This window comes from Balaenoptera borealis (genome assembly GCF_965194805.1).
Source record: "Balaenoptera borealis genome assembly, chromosome: 16".
Lineage (NCBI taxonomy): Eukaryota > Metazoa > Chordata > Mammalia > Artiodactyla > Balaenopteridae > Balaenoptera > Balaenoptera borealis.
Genome location: NC_138872.1, coordinates 43,780,816 through 43,801,798, shown reverse-complemented (window position 1 = coordinate 43,801,798; position 20,983 = coordinate 43,780,816). Strand labels below are relative to the sequence as shown.

Sequence of the window (20,983 nt, the reverse complement as noted above, 5' to 3'; positions counted from 1 at the left end):
CACTGAGCAGGCAAGTCCCACCCGTCTCCTTTCAGAACACGAGGCTCGGAGGACCCTGTCGGCAGAAGGCAGGCCGAGATCAGAGGCTCTGCCTGCTCTGCTCGTATAGGGATACTCCTGTGGACCCGGGCTGGACCACCCTCCACGTGGAGGCCAGGGGGTGGGAGGGACCACCCGGGGCTGAGCGGACAGACCCTGACGACCCCGGGGGTAGGGGGGCACATACCCGGCACTTGAGCTGGTACTCCTTCAGGACCTCTGAGAACCGCTCCTCCTGGGCCAGGAGCTCCGTGCTCTGTGGCTCCAGCTGAAAGCCAGATGTAGGCAGGAAAATGAGGGCCGGGACCTCAGGCCAGGTAGAGGGTGTGTTGTCACCCCCAGACGCTGTCCCCACCAGGCTTATTAGCATCTGCAGGTACAGCCACCCATCGCTCCTCTTCCTCCCCTCCCCTTGTCTAAAAGGTCTCAGGGCAGAAGGATGTTTGGAATTTACGGAAGGCGGCCATGCTCCCACCTGGAGCCTGGGCTGCCTTCCTGCCTTGGCCACCTGGGAGGCCCCCTGCCTGGACCTGCACCTCCCCTCCCCTCCTCCTCTGAAGGTGATGGTAAGGGCCAGCTGGGGGGCCTCTAACCTCTCCTCCGTGCCCCCCACCACCAAGACCCTGTCACTGGGGTCTGTGCAGAGGGTGCTGACTGCTCCAGGCTTTGTCACTAAAAGGCCAACGTGCAGGGCATCACCCGGGCGTCACCAGCACCCCTGCACTGCATGAAGGGGAGGAAAACACAGGGAAAGTAGCCGTGATAATTTTCTCTCCATTACAGAATTTTAGTAGAAAAAACCCTAAATTCCATCGCCTGTGTATTCTTCGTCAAGTCCCTGACGCCCTTTACCCAGCGCCCACGGGCGCCTCTCTGGAGACTCAGAATCAGCAAGAGGACCCACCTTGTCCTTCAACACAAACTCCAGATCATTCTGCAGCTTCAGGACCAGCTTCTCCGACTCTGCGAGCTTCTCCACGACTTCAATCATCTCCTTCTGCAGTCGACTGTTTTCCTACAAGACACAGGCCAGCGGTTGGCCGGCTTTGGGGGCGGAGGAGGGAGCTGTGTGGAAGGGCTGCCTCCTCCGAGCGAGAGGCAGGGCTCATGAGCAGGGAAGGTGGACCCCACGGAGCCCTTGGGGATAACCCCCCTTTCCCACCGCCTCGACTTCTCCCACCCACCCAAGCTCTCGGGCAACCCTTCCCGAGCCGTCTTCTAAAAAACAAATTGAAAGCTGTATCACGACGGCCCAGGTGTCCACCAGGAGGAAGGCAGTGTCCTCAGACACGGGAACCAACAAGAAGGCACGCCCAGCCTCTCCTCCAGGGGGACGGAGGCGAGGGAGGCGGGGCAGGTGTGGACAGAACCCGCAGCCCCAAGTTAGGGAAGGAGGAGGAAGGGGGGCCGGGGACACCTCACTGGAAGCAAAGGCAGGGTGGGTGCCGGTCGTGGGACGCTCTCCACAGCCCAGAAGACTGCGTCTGCCCCAGGGCTGGGGGCGCAGGCTGATGCTTTTGTCTTTTGCTGACCCCACTGGTGCTCTGGTCCCAGGGGTGCAGCAGAGGTGGCTGCAGCCGCTGACCCAGAGGCCCTTGGGTCCCCCGTCCTGCTGCCCACACGGCTGGAGATGAGGGACCATGTATCTCCCAGAAAAGCCAGGACCCATTCTGCTTTGGCTGAGACATGGGCTCTTTCCATGGCTGCACGAAATGTTCTTTAGTGTGAAACCCCCAGCACCATGGGGAGGGTTTAATCCTGGACCAGGAAGGTGTGGGTGTGGAGGATGGACCCTTAGGCAACCTCGCCTCCGTCTTTCCGGGCGGGGGGCCCTGGGGAGGCGCCCCCCCCCCCAAACACCCCTACCTTCAGGGCCAGGGTCAGCTTCTGGCGGAGGCTGGCCTCCTCGGCCCGAAGGCGCTGCAGGTCCTCCTCCAGCGCAGCCCTCTGCCGCCGGGCCTGCTCCCAGAACAGCTCGCGCTCCACCTCCACCTCGGACCGCAGGAGACTCAGCCTCCCCCTGTACCCCTGCTCCAGGCATCTGCAAGGCACATGGCACATGGCTCGTCGGGCTCCTGAGGGGCGCCACCTGGGCCCCTCCCTCCCCGGGGTCTCTCGCCGGAGCACTCGGCCACCGCGTCTGGGACTCGTGTGTCCCCCCTGGCAGATGAGAGAGCTGCAGATGCTGTGCAGCGGGGCCTCCTTAAATCCCTCCTCGGGGCTGGTGGAGGTGACCCCACACAGACAAGGTGAGCCAGCGGGTCCCTTGGCCTCTGGGGTGAGCTAGTGGGTGACCTCTGGGTAGGTCTCTGACGCTCCTCGGCCATTCAACCTCCTCCACGTCATCAAAAAATGACTCAATAAATAAAGGCAGCACCAAAGCCTTCGGTGACCAAACGCGCACAGAAGCCAGCCTCTGTCACGAGGACACAGGCATCAGAAAACCAGTACGTGGCGAATCCCAAAGCAGCCAGAGAAAGGTGCGGAGGCCCTTCCCCTCAGACTCTGCAGTGATCTTTTGCAATAACCATTTCTTTGTTTTTTTTTTCTTGGCTGCACCTTGCAGCATGCAGGACTTTAGCTCCCCAACCAGGGATCGAACCTGTGCCCCCTGCAGTGGAAGCACGGAGTCTTAACCACTGGACCGCCAGGGAAGTCCTCGCAATAACCATTTCTATCAGCAGGGAAAACAGTGCTAGATCTTAGCTTTATCACTAAAACAGTTGCTTAACAGGATTCTCAGACCCAGTCTATCTAGATTGAAGATGAATGAAACTCTTCGGCAGAGCTTGGCCACGTCAACAATCGAGCATGAGAAACACTGGGCTCGGCCTCCCTTAGTCTCACCCCAGAGCTTCGAGGGGAAGGAGGGCAGCCATCACTTAGGGAAAAGGTTTGACGAGTGTGATTAATCTAACAGCCCACAAATCCTGGGGCTAATTTTACAAATACAAATTTAATCATATCACTCCACTCTTTAAAGGGGAAAGGTGCAGTAAAATATGGCAGAACAGACCCACATCATGGGTGCTCTGTGGCCATCAGAAAGTATATGCAACACAACACCATTCTATAAGTAATCACGTGCACGGAAAAGCGAGGGACTCACAAAAAATGTTAGGAGTGATAACCTCTGTGGACGTGAGACTTTTGCTTTTATTTTTCCCTTTACTTGTATTTTCTTTCTTTTTTATTATTTATTTATTTATGGCTGCATTGGGTCTTAGTTGTGGTGTGTGGGCTCTTCGTTGCGGCACGAGGGCTTAGTTGCCCTGCGGCACGTGGGATCTTAGTTCCCCGACTGGGGATTGAACCTGCATCCCCTGCATTGGAAGGCGGATTCTTAACCCCTGGACCACTGGGGAAGTCCCTACTTGTATTTTTTAAGTTTTCTACAATGAACATGTATCATTTATTACTTTTGTAATAAAAACAACCTAACACAACCACAAAAACTATTTCTAAAAACGTACCAATGAGGCCCCATTGCTCACTGGGCAAAATCCAAACACTCGCGTGGCCCTCAAGGCTTCGTGTGTTCCCCCACCAGATTCTTGGACTGAGATACGCCCTTCGAGTCTCTGGTTCTCCGACCCAGAGAGAACTTCCCTGAGTCCCTTCTGGGCGGTTGGGAGAGTCAGGCCAACCGGGCCGAGACCAACGCAAATCAGTTCTCAGCTCCCTGACTGATCGTCTAAAACCGTCCACACTTAAGCTTGTGGGCGCTGGGGAGGGGGGCAGCACAGGCCACAGAGGAAGGACGTGTGCGGGTCAGGCTGCTCCAGAGCAGGGAGCCCCAAGGACCCCGCGTCCCCAGGCCTCGCCTCAGGACACAGCCCCACGTCCGCCCACGTCAGGGATGCGGCAGAGCGCAGCCGTGGTAAAGAGCCACCGGGAGGCGGGTGGCGTATCAGGAGAGGGGGAAAACCTTTCAAAAAGGTCAGAAATTCTTCCCTCTGGTTTGTCCACCACCAGCCCGGCCAGCTCACCAGGAGTCCGCCCAGGCCACCCCATGGGCGATGCCCGGTGTGCGGTTTTGGGCTCCGGGCTCCCTCCTGCGGAGCCAACAGGCTGCAAAGCCATTCCCTGGTCCTCTCAAAACGTCCACCCGTCTCGCTGATCACAGGCACGGACAGAAGACTCAGCTTGAGTGGGACAGACCCCGACAGAAGGAGCAGAGAGTGGGGCCAGCAGAGCACTTTTCCCTGCAGACGCTCGTCACAGGCACTCGGCCAGACGCCACGCTCCCAAGCGAAGGGCAAGTCTGCTTCTTAAAATGCACCGTCTTCCCTCAAGGAAGGACGTCAGCAGAGTGCTGGGCTCAGGTGAGACAGCAGGGCCTCAGCTGGCGGCCGCCCGCGTCCACTGCCCACCCTCGGCCGGGGACCCCGGCGGGACCTACCTGACCTTCTCCTCTGCGAGCTGCTCCAGGGCAGAGTGGAGGTCGTCCGTCTCCTTCACAAACTCCAGGTGCCTCTGCTCCGCCTTCTCCAGGTCCTGCCTCGCCTTGTCTCGCTCCCTGGTCATCTGCTCTACCTGCCCCCTGCGCGAAGGAGGCGGGGTCAAAGGGGACACCGCTCTGGGCCCAGCCAGCCCGTCTGTAGGAACAAACACGGCTGGCCTAACGGTGCTGAGCAGCGGCCAGCGCTGGGCTCTGACCCACCTCCTCCCAGGGCCGTTTCTACAGTTACTGTGCCCGGTTTACAGAAGCACATACAGTGACAGGCCAACTGCCTGGCAAAGGGGTTTCTAGCAGGTTTCCGAACCACGAGGTCTGAGCCTAGAACGTGCAGCGTGCCACCCCTCCAGATGGCCTCAGGACAGGCAGGAATTTATCTATGCTCCCTCTTGCCTGCAGCTGGGCCTCGGGCCCCAGGGATCCCTAGCACCTAACCTGGGACTGGATGCATGAAGGGGACAAGGCTGGCCACCCATTATCCTGCCTGGCCACAGCCCTGCCACCTGCAGCCTGGCATCAGAGTGACTGTGCAGGGAGTTGCCCAGAACAGAGGAGATTCCTGTATGTGGCCCTGTCCCTGTCCGGTCACCCTGGGTCCCGCCCAAGGCTCTGTGCAAACCATCTCTGGCACCAGCTATTCTGGTGCCTGTTTCTCCCACTGAAGAAGCATCCCTGTCCCAAAGCACCGTCTTTCTCTGGTCCCCTTTGCCGAACTGTCTGACAGAAGGCTCATCTGTTGGTACCTAATGAGATGCAAAGTCTTGAGGATCGAGATGGGGATTTCTGCCAGCCTTTTCTGTAGCTTCAGAAAATCAATAAAAACACGAAAAACAATCTTTGTGCCAACCTGCTCAGCAGACGGACGGCCTGAAAAGCCAGCTCAACCAGAGCCAAACCCAATTAAAATGGATTGTGTTCTTGGCCCGACTGCTGTGCTGTGCTTTGTGACTGTGTTGGAAGCATCCTTCTTTCTCCTCCTGCTGGATGCCTGAACCCGGGGGCAAGGAGGCCGGTCCAGCCAGCGGCACCCACACACCCTCCCCCATTGGTGCTCTTACTGGCGGAAGCTCAGCTCCTGGCGGTAGCAGGCCAAGGCTGCCTGCTGGGTGGCGCCGCCCACCATCATGAGCTCGTTCTCAAGGGCCCAGGCCAGCTCCAAAAGGTTCACCTTCTCGTCCACACTGAAGTCGAGGCTCTGAAAATAGCAAGGCCCATCAGGCAGGCAGGATGAGTGGGTCTCCAGACACTTCCTGGCTCCCTCAGGACAGTCAGGCCCAGACCACGCTGTCCCTGCACCTTCCTTTTCTCTCTGCAAAGTCTCTGCCTCTTGGGTGGAGCCCTTCCCCTGCCCCATCCCCGCTGATGGTGCCCCCATCCCTGTCAACCCCAGTGTCACCCCCATCCACACTATGGTCTCCCCATCCCTGTCAACCCCAGTGTCCCCCCATCCCCACTACGGCCCCCCCAACCCTGTCAACCCCAGTGTCCCCCCATCCCCACTACGGCCCCCCCAACCCTATCAACCCCAGTGTCTCCCCATCCCCACTATGGTCCCATCCCTGTCAACCCCAGTGCCCCCCCATCCTCACTGTGGTCCCCCCATCCCTGTCAACCCCAGTGTCTCCCCATCCCCACTACGGTCCCCCCAACCCTGTCAACCCCAGTGTCCCCCCATCCCCACTACGGTCCCCCCAACCCTGCCAACCCCAGTGTCTCCCCATCCCCACTATGGTCACCCCATCCCTGTCAACCCCACTGTCCCCTGCATCCCCACTACGGTCCCCCCAACCCTGTCAACCCCAGGGTCCCCCCATCCCCACTATGGTCCTCCCATCCCTGTCAACTCTAGGGTGCCCCCGTCCCCGTCAATGCTGGGGTCCTCCTTCTCCCTGTCAATACAGAGCTCTTCCCTCTACTGTCCCTGCCTCGAGGGTGGGCATGACCCAGGCTGGACAGAGTCCCCCTCCCTGGACAAAATGACAGACACAGAAGGGGGCATGTCCCAAGCAGAGGACTCTGCGGTTTGATAGGGAAGCCAGAGAAGGGCTTTTTCCCTGTGAAATCAGGTGTTGTATAAACCGCGTGGGCCCTGGGGAGCTGCACAAGGGGACTGGACCTGAGGCCAAGGCCCCCAAGAGGCCAGCAGAGTCCAGACAACACCCGGAGCTGGGACCCCCAAGCCTAACGTCCTTCTCCGACTGACCACGAAGGTCCCTAACGTCCTCCTCCTGCCCAAGCTAGTTTGACTTGGGTTTTTGCCATTTCAGACTCAAAGAATCCTGACTAATATGTCTCTGAACTATACAAACAGATACAGGAACAGATGGGGGTTCTGCTGGTGGACACACGATCTATCAGAGAGAGACGAGCCACAGCCCAGCATTCCAGAGAGTCACACTCATTCACTCTCGGGATTCGGAAAAGTACAGTTAAAAGAATGGAAAAATTTTGTTTTATGTATTTTACCATAATAAGAGAAAGAGAGAGTAGGACAGGAACGCCCGTCCATCCTGCTGGCTGCCCAGTAAGAACACTTTTGCCACATCTGCTCTTTCAGCGATGGGTGCACTTGGCTACAAGGCCCAGACACATGCGCGGGGCAGGCACGTGGCAGGGCCCACGGGGAGGCCCTTCCTTTAACTTATGAGGTGGAGACTTGAATCTCCGTCCTTCCCCACGGCCACGAGTGCTTCTGGAGAGAAATGACACTCAGCTGAAGCATGTGCAGAAACTGGGAAGCTGAAGTCCTGACACAAGCGCACACTTCTCAGCAACGAAATCACGGGTGGGGGCAGAGGACAGAAAGTGGTCCCAGCAGCAGCTTCCCAATTAGAAAACGATGTGGCACAACGTGGGCGCCTCCTGGCGTTTATGCCCACGTACTCCTGCTGTGCTGACCGGGACGGACCTACGTAACCCCAAGGATGGTGCCAGGGTGGCAGTGTGTGGCTTCCCAGGCCAGGGCGTGGGAGGCCGAGGCCCCTCTCGGCTCTCCTGGATGGGGCTCTGGGGAAGCCAGAGCCACGCTGGGAGGAAGCTCAGGCTGCCCTGGGGAGGAGCCCACGTGGCAGCAAGGGGAGGCCTCCAGCCTCCAACGAGGTCCACTCCCCATCCTGCGGGGCCTCGGGAAGACCGCAGGGCAGGCTCCTGGAGACCCCAGGCTAGGAACACCCAGCTGCGCGGATCCAGATTCCTGAGGAGGTCAGGGATCCGCACAGAGCAGCCCTGGCGGTGGTCCCACAGACACTCGCGTGAGGTCCTGAGAAGCTGGGTGTGGGAGGCCAGCACGTCCAGGCCAGGGCTCGCCTAGCGGGCTTCCTCCCCCAGGGAACACACCTCTCTCTTGCAGGTGGGCTCAGGGCAGCTGGCGGTCCCGTCCAGTGTCACAGGTGAGCAGTTATGGACCTGCTGCGCCAGGACACCCCGACTGCCTGCCAGCTCGCCCGAGAGCCACCCCGTGTCCGGGGGACAGATACGCCTGGGGGGCCAGGTGGAGAGTCCTGCTCAGGGGAGTTCAGTAACATCGCTGCCTCTCAATTCAATGGAATCAAACCCTGAGCAACTGGAAAATCATCAGTTGCTAAAGGAATGGAAACATGCTGTGACAGCAAGAGAGCGGTAAAAAGAGTAAGTCCTGAAGCGTCGGGGGCAAGCGTGAGACTCGTCACTGGCTAGATCCTGACGGCAGCCAGCCCACCTCCAAGTGCAGGCAGTCAGGAGCAGCGGCTTAGGGAGAATCTCAAAACCATGAGCCTCTGGGACTTCCCTGGCGGTCCAGTGGTTTAAGGGCTCCATGCTTCCACTGCAGGGGGCACGGGTTCGATCTCCGGTTGGGGAACTAAGATCCTACGTGCCGTGTGGCACAGCCAAAAACAAACAAAAAAAAACCATGAGCCCCTCTGCTCTTGGCCCTCCCCGGGGGCCCATTTCAGTGGTCCGGGCTCAGCCTCTGGTTGTCAGAATAGTCCTGTGGGCCAGCTGTCCAGGGATGGCCTTGCGTCGGGCTCAGCCCGGGCTTCTGGGCAGTGGGACTCGGCAACGGCTAAGCTTAGGTCCAGGAGAGTCTGGCCTGAGGAGTCGGGCAGATTGTCTTAAAGGCTGGTTTCTTGCTCCTTCCTGTTCTATTGGTTTGTGCCAATAAGGACATTTTTGGAGGCAATACAGTAGAAGCTATCAAGAGGTAAAATGCGTACCTTCAGGGATCCGCCCTACCGAGAAATACCAGCATAGCGGCAGGAGGGTATACGTGCGTTACAGATGACGAGGTTCATAACAGGAAAAAAACGTACGTGTCCCACGATAGGGAAAGGGCAATGTAAATTAGCAAGGTATACGGTATGACACTAATTTTGCAAAAGAAAATTTTTAAATGGGAATGTCTAAATATGCATTTCTTTCCTGTGCCAGGGAAGAGCTCGCAGGATGCCCACCAGACCGTTACCTGTCGCCATCCCTGGAGACCAGGAGCAGAGCGGGGCAGGTTTTATTATTCTATAGATTTCTGTAGAGCTGAAGCTTTTTTGCACAACGGAAAGTGAAATTCGGAAATGAAACTAACCCATCTAGTTGGCCACACCTGCCCCAGCACTCTTCCCTTGCTGTGCCCGCCCTGTGTGCACCTGACTTGCCACCCAGGGTAGAACTCCCTCCAAAGCCCCAGGGCTGCCCTGTGTCCCCACAGAGGGGACTTGACTGACCAGGGAGAGCACAGGCCTCCTTGTGCGCGACCGCTGGAGGGAGGGAGGAGGGCAGGTACAGGGAGAAGAACTCCCCACAGAGCTCGTCCGGGGCGAGGAGAAACGCTCGGACGTCTGTGACAGTGGTGTCCACTAAGACGTCCCTCCTCCAGGTCAGCAGATCAGCTCTGCGGCTGACACACACTGCGGGGGGGAGAGTCTAAGATGCTGAAACCTATCTTCAAATGGATTTGTTTCAGACTGTGGTTTTCTCTGCTTTTTACTTATTATGTTTTTAAGACTTCCTATGTCTCAATATCAAAAAATAAAGAAAAAAGTATTACGATGGGCCTTCCCTACACAGGGCCTGTGTCTGCGGGGGGCGACAGGGGGAACTCCGTCCAGCCTCCCCTGTGGGCAGCGGCCCCGCCCACCTAGACGCCTCTGCTGGGGCAGCCGTGTGCGACCGGTCCAAACCTGCAAGACCTCCCTGCCGTTGTGCACCCCCTCCTGGGCCCACAGGGTGACGATCTGCTCCGGGAAGGCGAAGCCGGTGCCGTCGTCCACGCTGCACAAGAGGCGCGGGCCCGAGCTCACGGACACGAGGGATGACGTGGTGGTCTGGCCACCACCCTCCTCTGGGACCTGCACGTCGGGACAAGCTCTGTGAGTCCCCGTGGCCTCCTCATGCACCCTCCCCGACCTCCCGCCTGTGTGGCCTCACTGAGGCCTGAGAACAGCGCTGATTCCTGCTCCAGGGAATGGGGCGCCCGCAGGATCTGACTCGAGCCCGGGGCTTAGCGCTGTCTACGCCAGGCCATGCAGGGGACGCCCAGGGCCTGCCAGGTCCCGAGGTAATTTCTCCCCAAACCACTAATGGCTTCCTGCTGAGGGAAACCAGGTCTGTGCAGAGAAACCCAAGACGGGCTTCAGGAGGAGGGCGGGGGTGGCCCAAGCAGAGGACGCGTGTCCTCAGAATTCAGGGTCAGGGAGTTTTAAGACGAGGGCAAAAAAATCCCTCAGCCAGAAAGCTGACCGGTGAGGCCGAGGTGCTGCAAGAATCCAGCTGTGCTTCCTGCCCCTTGGAGGGCAGGGCCCTTCAGACACGCGTCTGCAGTCGGTGCCAGAACAAGGAGCAGCAGCTGGGGCCCCCCAGACCACCAGGCCCACCCGTTCCCCTGATGGAGCAGGAGAATCTCTGTCTGGGCCCAGGTGCGAGGCCCCACGTCACCACGCCAGCCACGCTGGCATCCACATGCACAGGACGCAACCCCATGGCCATGTCAGCACTTCCCGGGCAGGAACGGGGGCCGCTGTACCTCGGAGGAGGCCCTCCCTCCCACAGGCTCTGGGCACGATTGCACTGCGGTCTCTGCCCTCAGGTGGCCTGGCACCATCCCTCATCTCTTCTGGTTCCTTCCCTGTCTCGGTGGCTTCAGGTGCAGAAACCTGACTCTCAGACGCGCCTGGCCTAGCAGAGAACAAGGTCACTGTTCCTGCATCGCCGCCCACAAACTGCGGGATCAGCCACGTCGCCAAAGAAGCCTCAGCAAGACTCCCCAGGACAACCGTGCCCTGTGGTGGGAGAGGGAGCCTGACTGTCCTGGGATTGAGAAAAACCAAATGCGCCGAACATCACAATTTAAATAACCACCTAAAATCTGCTCTCCTCCAGCTGGCCTCGTACAGGATAAAATTCAGGAATACAGGATGGGGAGAGCACAGCTCCAGGAATGCTTGTTAAGGCTAATCCTGGGGAAGGCATGGACCCGTCAGTGACTCTGCCCTCCGGGGAGGAGGGAAAGGGGGTGCTCTCGTTGGAACACAGTGTACCCCACATTGAGGCATAACAAGGAACTGCCAGGGAATCCTCATAAGACCCCTATGAGGTAGGTGTGTCCATTTTACAGACAAGGAACCTGAGGCTCAGAGAAGGTGAGTAGCTCACCAGTGACACACAGCTAGGCAGGAGCAATGTCAGATCAGCCCAAGGTTGCACAGCCTCCCACAGCACACGTGTGTGTACACACCCCGACCAACTCCTGGGCACCCTCCGTGGGGACCAGGCAGAGAGGTCAGGCCTGCAGAAGATGCTGAAGGCCAGAGAGTGATGGCAGTCACTCTGGGGTTCAAGAGTTAATCGTCCCATTTTACCTGGTGATGAGACCAGGACCCGCTCGGTTTGACAAGTGTGGAAGATTCCAAAAGTTGAGGGGATCCATGATTGAACAGGCCAAGCTGGAATTCCTCTAGACTCACTCTGCCGTCGCCGTCTTGGTCCAGCTTGTTGAACAGGTCTTCAAGTTCCTAAATAAAAGCCCCCAAGCATCTGCTCAGAGGCTCTCCCACTGCAGCCGTGCCCACCCCACCCAGGCCTGGCCCCCACCCTCCCCAAGCAGGCGGCTCGCTGTCCTATCCAAACAGTGGTCTCCCCGCTCTGGCTTGTGAAATCCACACACATGGTCAGTTTCCATCCTGCTGTGAATGGCCACCTGCGCTTCCCCAAACCCACAAACACCCATCCCGTGTCTGCCGTGCCAGGAGCTTGCTGGATGGCGGGACATGTACGTATGGAACATGGCCCGGGCCCCCAGCAGTTCAGGGTCAGCAAGGGCAGGGCTGAGGGCACTTCGGTAAGGAGGGGCCTGTCCCATCATACTGCCCTCCTCTTCCTCTGGCCCCCGCAGGAGGAAAAGGGTGAATACAGCTGCTGGGAGCGTAGCCAGACGCTGCGGGCACCACACTTGGGCTGGGTGGCAGATCTGGGCCACTGAGGACGGGTGGGGGAGGAGTGCTCCCGGCAGAGGAGGATCCTGCATGAAGGCGGCCAGAGACGGAATTTCGACACAAGCCCTGGGAGTCAGCACAGGATGTGAGACCAGAAGGTGACAAGTGAATCAGTGTCTGACGGTGAAAGGGTTTTCCAGGCCCAGCACCAGCCATGACCACCACAAAGACCCAGCCCATCAGGGAGGTCCACCCCGCCCTCTCTCACCTCCTTCTCCAGGCCCTGGAGCCCGACGCTCTGGCAGAGCAGGGCCAGCTCCTGCTCGGTGAGGTGACCGCTGCTGCCCACACCCAGCTCTTCCCAGAGGCCCCGGACCCGGCTCTCGGGGGTATCGAAGGAGGAGCTGCAGGGCTTCCGGAGGCTCCCGAAGACCTCAGAACCCCAGGCTGGCAGCTGGCCTGAAGCAGGGGACACATACCAAGGCTGTAATTTACTCTGAAATCGGATGGACTGATGAATGGGCAGAGGGACGGGCACATGGACACATGTGAGAGACAAGCTTCAAAGGAGGAATCTAGGTGGTGGGTGCACAGCGCTCACGGTACAATTCTTCCACTTTCATTCTGTGCAAATTTTCACAATCAAGTGGAGGAATCTGCTGCCTGTGGGGAAAGCATTTTCTTTTTTCAAAAAAATACTTATTGATTTAGGTTGCTCCAGGTCTTAGGTGCAGCATGCAGGATCTAGTTCCCTGACCAGGGATCGAACCCGGGCCCTCTGCATGGAGGCCACGGAGTCTCACCCACTGGACCACCAGGAAAGTTCCAGAAAGCATTTTCTGAAGGGAACCTGCGAAGCCACAGCACTGAGAGCGCAGCTGCAAGGTTTGTACTTACGATAAAAAGGCCGGGATTAAAAAACTAATTTTTAGAAACTCTTCAGACCTACCCAAAGTAAAGAGCACAGTCCAGCAAAGGCCAGTGGTCCTGTCCCTTGGGCAGCCGGCCACCCCGGCTTCATCTACCCCCGTTTATTCTTGCCCAAGTATTTGAAAGCAAATTCCAGTGGCCGTGTTCTCACCCCTGTGTGTTTCGTGTGTACTGCTGATCCTAATGCCACTATCACCCTGCAAACCAACAATGATTTACCCAGCTCTCTCTCAAGAGTCTCCCGACAGTTGATTTCTTTGAATCAGTATCAACACAGAACCCTCCCTGTGCACGTGGTTATTCCTCTCGAGTCCTTCGATCACGAGCACCTCACTGCCTGCCCCACTCTGCCCTCGCATGCCTCCATCACTAACATCGTCTGTAAACCGGAAGTTAGCATCAAAGCCTAGTTTGGATTCAGGCTCAGTTTTTTTTGTTGTTATACGTGAGCATGTTTTATTGCCTTTGCTAGACTATAAGCTTTTTTTTTTAACATCTTTATTGGAGTATAATTGCTTTACAATGGTGTGTTAGTTTCCGCTTTATAACAAAGTGAATCAGTTATGCATATACATATATTCCCATATCTCTTCCCTCTTGCATCTCCCTCCCTCCCACCCTCCCTATCCCACCCCTCTAGGTGGTCACAAAGCACTGAGCTGATCTCCCTGTGCTATGCGGTTGCTTCCCACTAGCTATCTATTTTACGTTTGGTAGTGTATATATGTCCATGCCACTCTCTCACTTCGTCCCAGCTTACCCTTCACCCTCCCCGTATCCTCAAGTCCATTCTCTAGTAGGTCTGTGTCTTTATTCCTGTCTTATCCCTACAGGCTCAGTTTTAACTCTTTTCTTTTTCTTTCTGGCAAAAACATCCCAAGGTGGGCGGTGTTCTCCACACCACCTCACAGCAGGAGGCACAGGTTTCTTTGAGATGCAAAGACACCTCGGTGAGTTTGGATAACAGATGGCCAGGTTTCATAACTTTTCTACTTTAGCCAGGTGGCTTACTGAGGTTTCTGAAGCTTTGCCAGAGAAACACCCTCTGGAAGAGGACAGACCTTGGGGGTGCCCACAAGGAGCTCTCCTGGGATGAGCGAGGCTTCAAAGCAGAGTTCCCTCCACGCCCAGGCCACACCACCCAGCCCAACACAGGAAGAGGGCTGCCTGCACCTGAGCAGACCTGGGCTCTCGGCCAGTGGTCTGGAGTTTTCTGGAGAGGAGCCACCTTGGCGTTACTTTGATAACCCAACTAACGATCAGAAAGACACTTTGCCAAGGAAAGCTAGGGCCTGTGTGCTCACGAATGATGCTGTGGGTTGGGCTGAGGAAAACACAAGGAAAGGGCCACCTCCGAGATCCCTTCCAGCTTAAAACATCTGAAAGTTCTACATAACAACGGAAAAGCAATTCTGACACCGGGGTGTATTCTCATGGCTGCCAGAGGACTTATTTAAGTCCTCTGAGGTCTGACATGACTGTTCACACACCAGTGTCAGTTCTAACCTGGGGGGAAAGAAGAACTCCAACCTGTCTCTGGGCAGAGTCCGAAATGACTCAGTGAATAACCTCCCCAGGAGCCCTTCCTCTCGTCCCCTAGATTTACACTGAGTCCAGGGAATTTAGGACATGATTTGGCTGCTCTTCCGGACACAAAAGCGTCCATCTGCTTCGTCCAGTAGCACAGGCACTCCGGTCATTCCCCTGACGTCACCAAGCTCAACACTGAGCCACCAAGAGCCTCAGCCCCCGAGGACCCCAGTCTGGATAACGCTCAGTGCCAGTGCAGACTTCTCACTCAGAAGCAGCTCAGGGTCAGCTCGGGTCTCGCCCTCGAGCCATGTTCCTGCACGTTTTGCCCTGTGACACACTCCCGTGGGAGGCGTCCTTAAGGCACCTGCAGACCCATGTGCTGATGCACCCAGATTTGCTAAGCACGCCTGCGGCTGCCTTCCAGGTGCTCCGTCAGGCTCTCCAGGACCAGAACCACATCTTACCCTCGACTCGGAGCAGACAGGGCCCCAGGTGGCGGGGAGGCTGCAGGCCCAGGCCAGGCGCTTCAGGAAGGAGTTCCCAGGCCTACACCTGCCGGCTGGGGTCATGCTGGTCCTCCCAGACCGCGAAGCTGCTCCCTTAGCCAGCGGCCCCCCGCCCGAGGGTCTGACCTCAGGGGTCTCCCAGAGCTGGGACCCTGCCCCCAGGAGAAGGGCCCCCCAGGGACACCACCCACACCGGGCACTTCCCAGGAAATTGTCCTTGGCCGGTGGCCCGCTGCCTGGCAGCCCAGCACTGGCCAAAGGTGGCACCGACCACAAGGCCAGGCTTTACCTTGTGCTTCAAACAACTCATTCTGAGGGTCCTTTGCACTTTCGGTTTCTTCATCGGACTTGAGACTCTGGAAAAACAGAAAGAAAAGGACGTGTGAGTCCCCAGAGGAAAGGGCAGCGGACAGAGCACCGGGAACAAGCAGAACGGTCTGGTGGGGCTGGGGGGGGACACCTGAGGAAGGGGAGCCCCAGCCCACAGGGCAGCCCTGGTGGTCAGCCACGAGGCTCCGCGCAGACCAGCTCCCTCTCTCGGACCGCACGCTGCGGCCTGCACTCGGCAACCTCTGCATCCCACCCCTCATCACCCATGTCTGTCGGCAACAGTCAAGGAAGAGCAGGTGTCTGGCCCCCAGGTGCTCCGGAGACAGCAGGTGATCTGCTGAGACCTCAGTGTCCAGTGCCCAAGGGGCTGGGCCACCAAGAAGTCCAGTAAAACCTCATGCTTCTGTGACCGCATCCACGGACCACAAAGTCAAAGTCTGCTTCTGATTTTGGAAGGAACGCTGGCTTGACCAGGACTCAGCACTTGGAACCGGCGCTGAACTGAGGCTGGAGCTCTGGGGGCAGGTGGTATATCTCATTTTTCTAATGCATTCAACCTGCTGACAACCCTAAAGGCAGCATCCCTGGGTCCTAGTTCTGGGGATCAAAGATGGTTTTAAGAAGCAGAACGGCACCACAGAGATGGCGCGGACACGTGAAGCCTTCCATCCCTGGGGCCAAATTTAATAGAGAAAAAAGCAGCAAAGGCTTAGGATTTATTGGTGCCGCCCAAGTGCAGCACATCCCTGAGAGAAGCGACTCCAGGATCTAAATACATATTTATTTGCTTTTCCTATTGGCCTCAACAACTGTTGAAAATATAAACAAATTAATATGGGGCCCCAGAGCTGTCTTATTAAAGGGAAGCCCCCCTAGAGCCTCATCAGACAGAGGTGGACATCATGGGGAGGAGCCAGGAATCTTCTGGAACCCCGAAAACAGGTCCAACGGGCCACGATTAACCCGTGGGGTGTGGATCTGCCCCGTGGACGTCCTTCCTGACGCAAAGCCCTCGAGGCTCCTGCAGTGGACAGCTCAGGGAGCCTGGGGTCCCCGGAGGCATCTGGCATGACATGCCCGCCAGGTTGTGGAGGGTGAGCGGCGGTCACGCCCAGTGCTGCTTTCTCTATCCTCGGCTGATTAACCTTCCTCTCCTTCTGGCAGTGCCAGGGGAGGGGGGGTAGTGGTGAGCGGGGGATCCTCCAAGGCCCCCGTGTCTGAAGGAGGACGCTCTGTGGCCAGAGTTTCCCTGCAGACAGCGAGACCCAGAGACATCTTAAAACTAAATGTCACTCCCCAAAGTGCTCTGGCAATGAGACAGATGCCCCCTCCCATCTTCCCGTATCGTGTCACGTGAGCAGTGACTATGGGGGGGGGCGTGCGTACTTGGGGGAGGGCAAAGGGGGGGTCGACCCACCTCCACACTTTCCAGGGACGCGGAGCGGCGGAGCTGGCTTCTCACACTGGGCCTGGCCGGCTGCTCCGGTAAACACTGGTCTCCACCTGCAGCGTCGCAGGGCTCGGGCCAGCTCCGACGGCCATACCACTTAGAGCCGCTCACGTACTTTGGGGGGACGGCCCGGGGGGCACCTGGAATGAAAATGGGAGGTGTTCTCTCAAACAGCCTCTGGGCCCACACGTGCTGCCAAGATGCCCTTTACGAAGGTGCAGGTTCGGGCGCAAAGCGTGGCTCTCAGGGACACACACGGAAAACGCCTGGAAGAACACAGGGAACGGTCGACAGCGGGGCTGGGAGGCAGGGACTTTCCATCCTAAACTCTAGGTGCTGTTTAAATGTTTCCAAGCAAAATATGCTTCTGTTATGCAATAAAAGACTAATACAAAAATCTAGCTTTTTACACAAGGAGAAAAGCCTCCAATAATCCAGCAACATACTGCTCTAGAGACCAGAAGGTCACGTCCCACCCACCCCCCTCACTACAGGACCCCCCCGTCCCCCGGACGGGATGCGGTAGGCAAGGCCCTCAGCATAGCTGGGGAGCCTCAGACTCCACGTGGATCTAAAGTCTGGGACAGAGGCAGGAGTGCATTTTAGTATGGGATTCATGGGAATCCCATAAGCCCTAATAAACCCCTTGCACTTTTCTTCCCTCCTTACCTGCCCACGTCTGCAGAGCAGTGGGGACCCCGCAGGCAGAGAAGAAATGGTGCTGACTCTGTAGGGAATCTGGGCAGCCGGAGAGAGACTGGGGAGGGCGACGTGGGCCACGGCCAGGAGAGGACAGAGGTTCAGAAGGAAGCAACCAGAATGGGCAGGTTGGGGGACAGGATCCAAGGAAGTAAGGCCAGGTCAGGAAAACTGAGGACCGTTTCACACAGATGCATCACGCTTCCTACGGCCAAATACCACCTCTCTTCTCTCCTCCGCACCAACTCTGCAGCCCCTGACCTTGGGACCATCAGAGGAGGAGGCTGGGTCCCACCTGGCCAGTGATGCCAGTGACCAACAGAAACTGGGAACAAGGGAGGAGTTTGGGGAGGAAGCTGCTGAGTTCCACGTGACAGAGGACATTTAAGGCAGGCTGACCATGTCCCCAGGACACTAAGAGGTTATCACGGGCCCTGCCCGGCCCTGTAATCTCTCCCGTGTGGGAACTCCCGGGGCTGCTGGAGAGCAGGGAGCGGACGCCCTGGCAGGGAGGAAACAGGAGGCTCTGAGTGCCCCACGCAGCGGGGAGGGGCCAGCACACAGGCTCCGCACCTTTACTGAGGCGGGAGGTGCGGGAGGAGGAAAGCCACGGGAGGTGGGAATGGGCAGCTGCAGCACATTTGGGAAACCAGCTGCAGAAGACGAGGAGGGGCCTGACACACATGGGCCCTCCCCGGGGCCCGGCCCGCTCGCGGCTCACCTGGAGGTCGTGACCCAGCACCACGTCTGCCCCCCGTGGCTTGACTTTGCTCTGCCCTTCCCCTCCTGAGTTCCCCCCCGGTCCGTGTCCGGAGTCCCACCCACCCTGGATGTGGCCCCATTTCTTCATCATTTCAGCAGGTCAGCACTTTCCTCAGAGGAATGAGACGCCCAGAAAACACACAGCTGTTTCATAATGTTCCCCAAACGTGTCACCCCCCTCCCTCCAACAGAGAGAAACGTTTCTCTAGAAAAGAGTGTCCACGTGGCAAATCACGACAGGAAGGGGGCAGCTTCCCACCACCCACAGAACACAGAGCCGTGGCCTCTTGGCGGGAAGCACTGGGGGTCACGGCCAGTCCCCACCCACTGCCCAGACGGCCCGCAGAGCACAAGGCCAACGGTGCCCTGTGCTGGACACCCGGCTGTGCCTCCTGTGTGTGCGTATTTATTTATAGGAGCAGAATACGAAGGTCTACAAGTGAAAAGACACTGGTTGTATGTTCTGTAACGGCCTTTACTGAAAGGAGCCGAATGACGGGGAAGCAGGATGTTCTTCAAAACCCCGGGGCGTTTGGCCCCCTGATGACATTCTCATCCCTGGAGCATCAAAGCTCCAGTCATTTTTCCAGTCATGGTGGGAGACGGTGGGAAGGACCGGCAGACAGATTAGAAAGCAGGAGAGAGCGACACTGTGGACAGGGCCGGGGAAGGAGGGATGAAGCCCCTGGACGGGGGAGGCTGGGAGGGTGGCTGCGGTGAGAAACTGAAATGCGCACGGCCCTGGAGGACAGGGCAGGGCTCGACCCGGCTCTCACAACCTGTGGCTGCAGGGCCACCCGGCGCCCTGCCTCTGTGCACAAGCCCCGTCCGAGCTGCCTCAGGTGGGCTTAAGACCGTGTAATTGAGGAAAGCATTGAAAATCAAAAGAAGAGAAAAACAACACAAAACAAAACCGGGGGGCTTCCCTGGTGGCTCAGTGGTTAAGAATCCGCCTGCCAATGCAGGGGACATGGGTTCGATCCCTGGTCCAGGAAGATCCCACAGGCTGCGGAGCGACTAAGCCCGTGCGCCACAACTACTGAGCCTGCGCTCTAGAGCCTGCGAGCCACAACTACTGAGCCCACGTGCCACAACTACTGAAGCCCGTGTGCCTAGAGCCTGTGCTCTGCAACATGAGAAGCCACCGCAATGAGAAGCCTGCACACCACAATGAAGAGTAGCCCCTGCTCGCCACAACTACAGAAAGCCCGCGAGCAGCAACAAAGACCCAATGCAGCCAAAAATTAAATTAAAAAAAAAACGGAACTAGTGCAGAAAAGCGCCAGTCCTGAAACAGCTTCTCCCGTCTTTGGAGGAAGTGAGGACACACCCCACAGACGCACACGTGTTCCAGCATGGAGAGGGGGGCAGTGACACGGGCGTGGCCTTTCTTGGGCACATCCACGTCCACGGTCACACGATCACACTCCAAAACCCTGAGTCGGGAAAGGCAAGTGGGCTTCTTCCCATCTCAAGGAAGACAAGTGTGAGACAAAGCAGCCAATGACCTGAGCTGCAGGGCGGTGGGGCTGCTGGCGGGCTGACTCCTCCCCCGCATCAGGGCTCTCGCATGGCTCCAGCAGGAGGAGGGGGGGCAGCTGACTTCAGCCCCAGGGGCGGGGGCGGGGCCTGGCTCCAGGCTGCAAACCATCCCCTGAATAACAGGCAGGAGCAGCCACAGAACTTCTAGGACGGTTCACTGGAATCTACATAAAACGTCCATTAGCTCCAAGCCTGGCACACAAAGCCTCCCTCACGGTACCCCTGGTGCCCAGATCATCGTGCACCTGCTCCCAACCAAGGACCTGCCCGGGGTCCAGGAGCAGACCAGGGGGCTGCTGTGGGGCAGACTCCTCAAACGCCTGCCCCACGTGGGAGGGAGGGACCCGCTACCACTTCACTCTCCTTCCCAACACTCGTCAAATGCAGCCGTGACCAGCCGGGGCGCATCAGGTGCTGCCAGCAGCAGTCGAGCCCGAGGGTCCAGCATGGCTTCGAATGAGCATGTCCGCCATCACCTTCCGACTGGAGCCCGCAGCCCGCACATCGAGCGGGCCTCCCTCCAAAACCCTCCCTCCACCTCCTGACCAAAGCCACCACTTCCGTTTGTTCTGAAATATTACCTTTGTCCCACTGGCCCTGCTCGAAACAAGGATTCTCACAAGTCCTAGGAGCACAGAGCACTAGTGTCTGAGACAGAAGACAGGCTGAGGGCTGCCTCGGCTGGTGGCATCCTGCCTGCTCCGCCAGCCTCCAAGGCCTGGCTAACACCTCACACCTGCCCTGCGCTTTTGATTCTCCAATGCTTCCACCCCCGACACCCACTTTATCTTGTCAACACCCTATGCTGTAAGGACAGCACATGGTATTAACTTGACATCTGTGATACTGTGATTTATAATAAATATGTATTTGGTCTTCCATCCCCCGCACAGCTCCTAAAACCCTTGGAATTTCCTAAGTGATGAGAGCAACCACACCTGAGTTTTATGTTGACGTGGTGACTTTTGGAACCACACCTCAGGATGGGCTGGTTGCCAGGGAAACCAACGATGTAATTAGAGTGTTGGAACTTTCAGCCCCACCCCCCGACCTCCAGGGATGTTGAGTTCAATCCCCGATGCCCAATCATTTGATCAGTCATGTCTGTGTAATGAAGCCTCCATAAAACCCAAAAGGACGGGGTTCTGAGAGCTTCCGAGTTGGTGAACATGTGGAGACTGGGGAAGAGTGAGGCCTGAAGGGGGCATGGGCACTCCAAGCCCCTTCCCACAAGCCCTTCCCACAAACCTCTTCTCCTGAGTCATATCCTTTTGTAATAAACCGGTGAACCAGTAAGTAAATGGGTTTCCCTGGGTTCTGCTCTAGCAAA

At 57.6% G+C, this 20,983-nt stretch overlaps 1 protein-coding gene across 2 annotated transcripts in view; it reads right to left on the bottom strand.

The window, feature by feature from the left end:
- The window catches only part of LOC309612807 (ninein-like protein), a 113,396-nt gene that overhangs the window by 30,886 nt on the left and 61,527 nt on the right, over positions 1-20,983 (bottom strand). For both annotated transcript variants that reach the window (XM_082359000.1, XM_082359001.1), the window contains 10 exons: positions 16,618-16,790; positions 15,160-15,226; positions 12,170-12,360; positions 11,329-11,481; positions 9,652-9,819; positions 5,557-5,693; positions 4,442-4,582; positions 1,906-2,080; positions 944-1,054; positions 227-307 (listed from right to left, as the gene is read on the bottom strand). In XM_082359000.1, the coding sequence (XP_082215126.1) occupies positions 227-307; positions 944-1,054; positions 1,906-2,080; positions 4,442-4,582; positions 5,557-5,693; positions 9,652-9,819; positions 11,329-11,481; positions 12,170-12,360; positions 15,160-15,226; positions 16,618-16,790 (1,397 nt within the window). The remainder of the gene's footprint in view (positions 1-226; positions 308-943; positions 1,055-1,905; positions 2,081-4,441; positions 4,583-5,556; positions 5,694-9,651; positions 9,820-11,328; positions 11,482-12,169; positions 12,361-15,159; positions 15,227-16,617; positions 16,791-20,983) is intronic.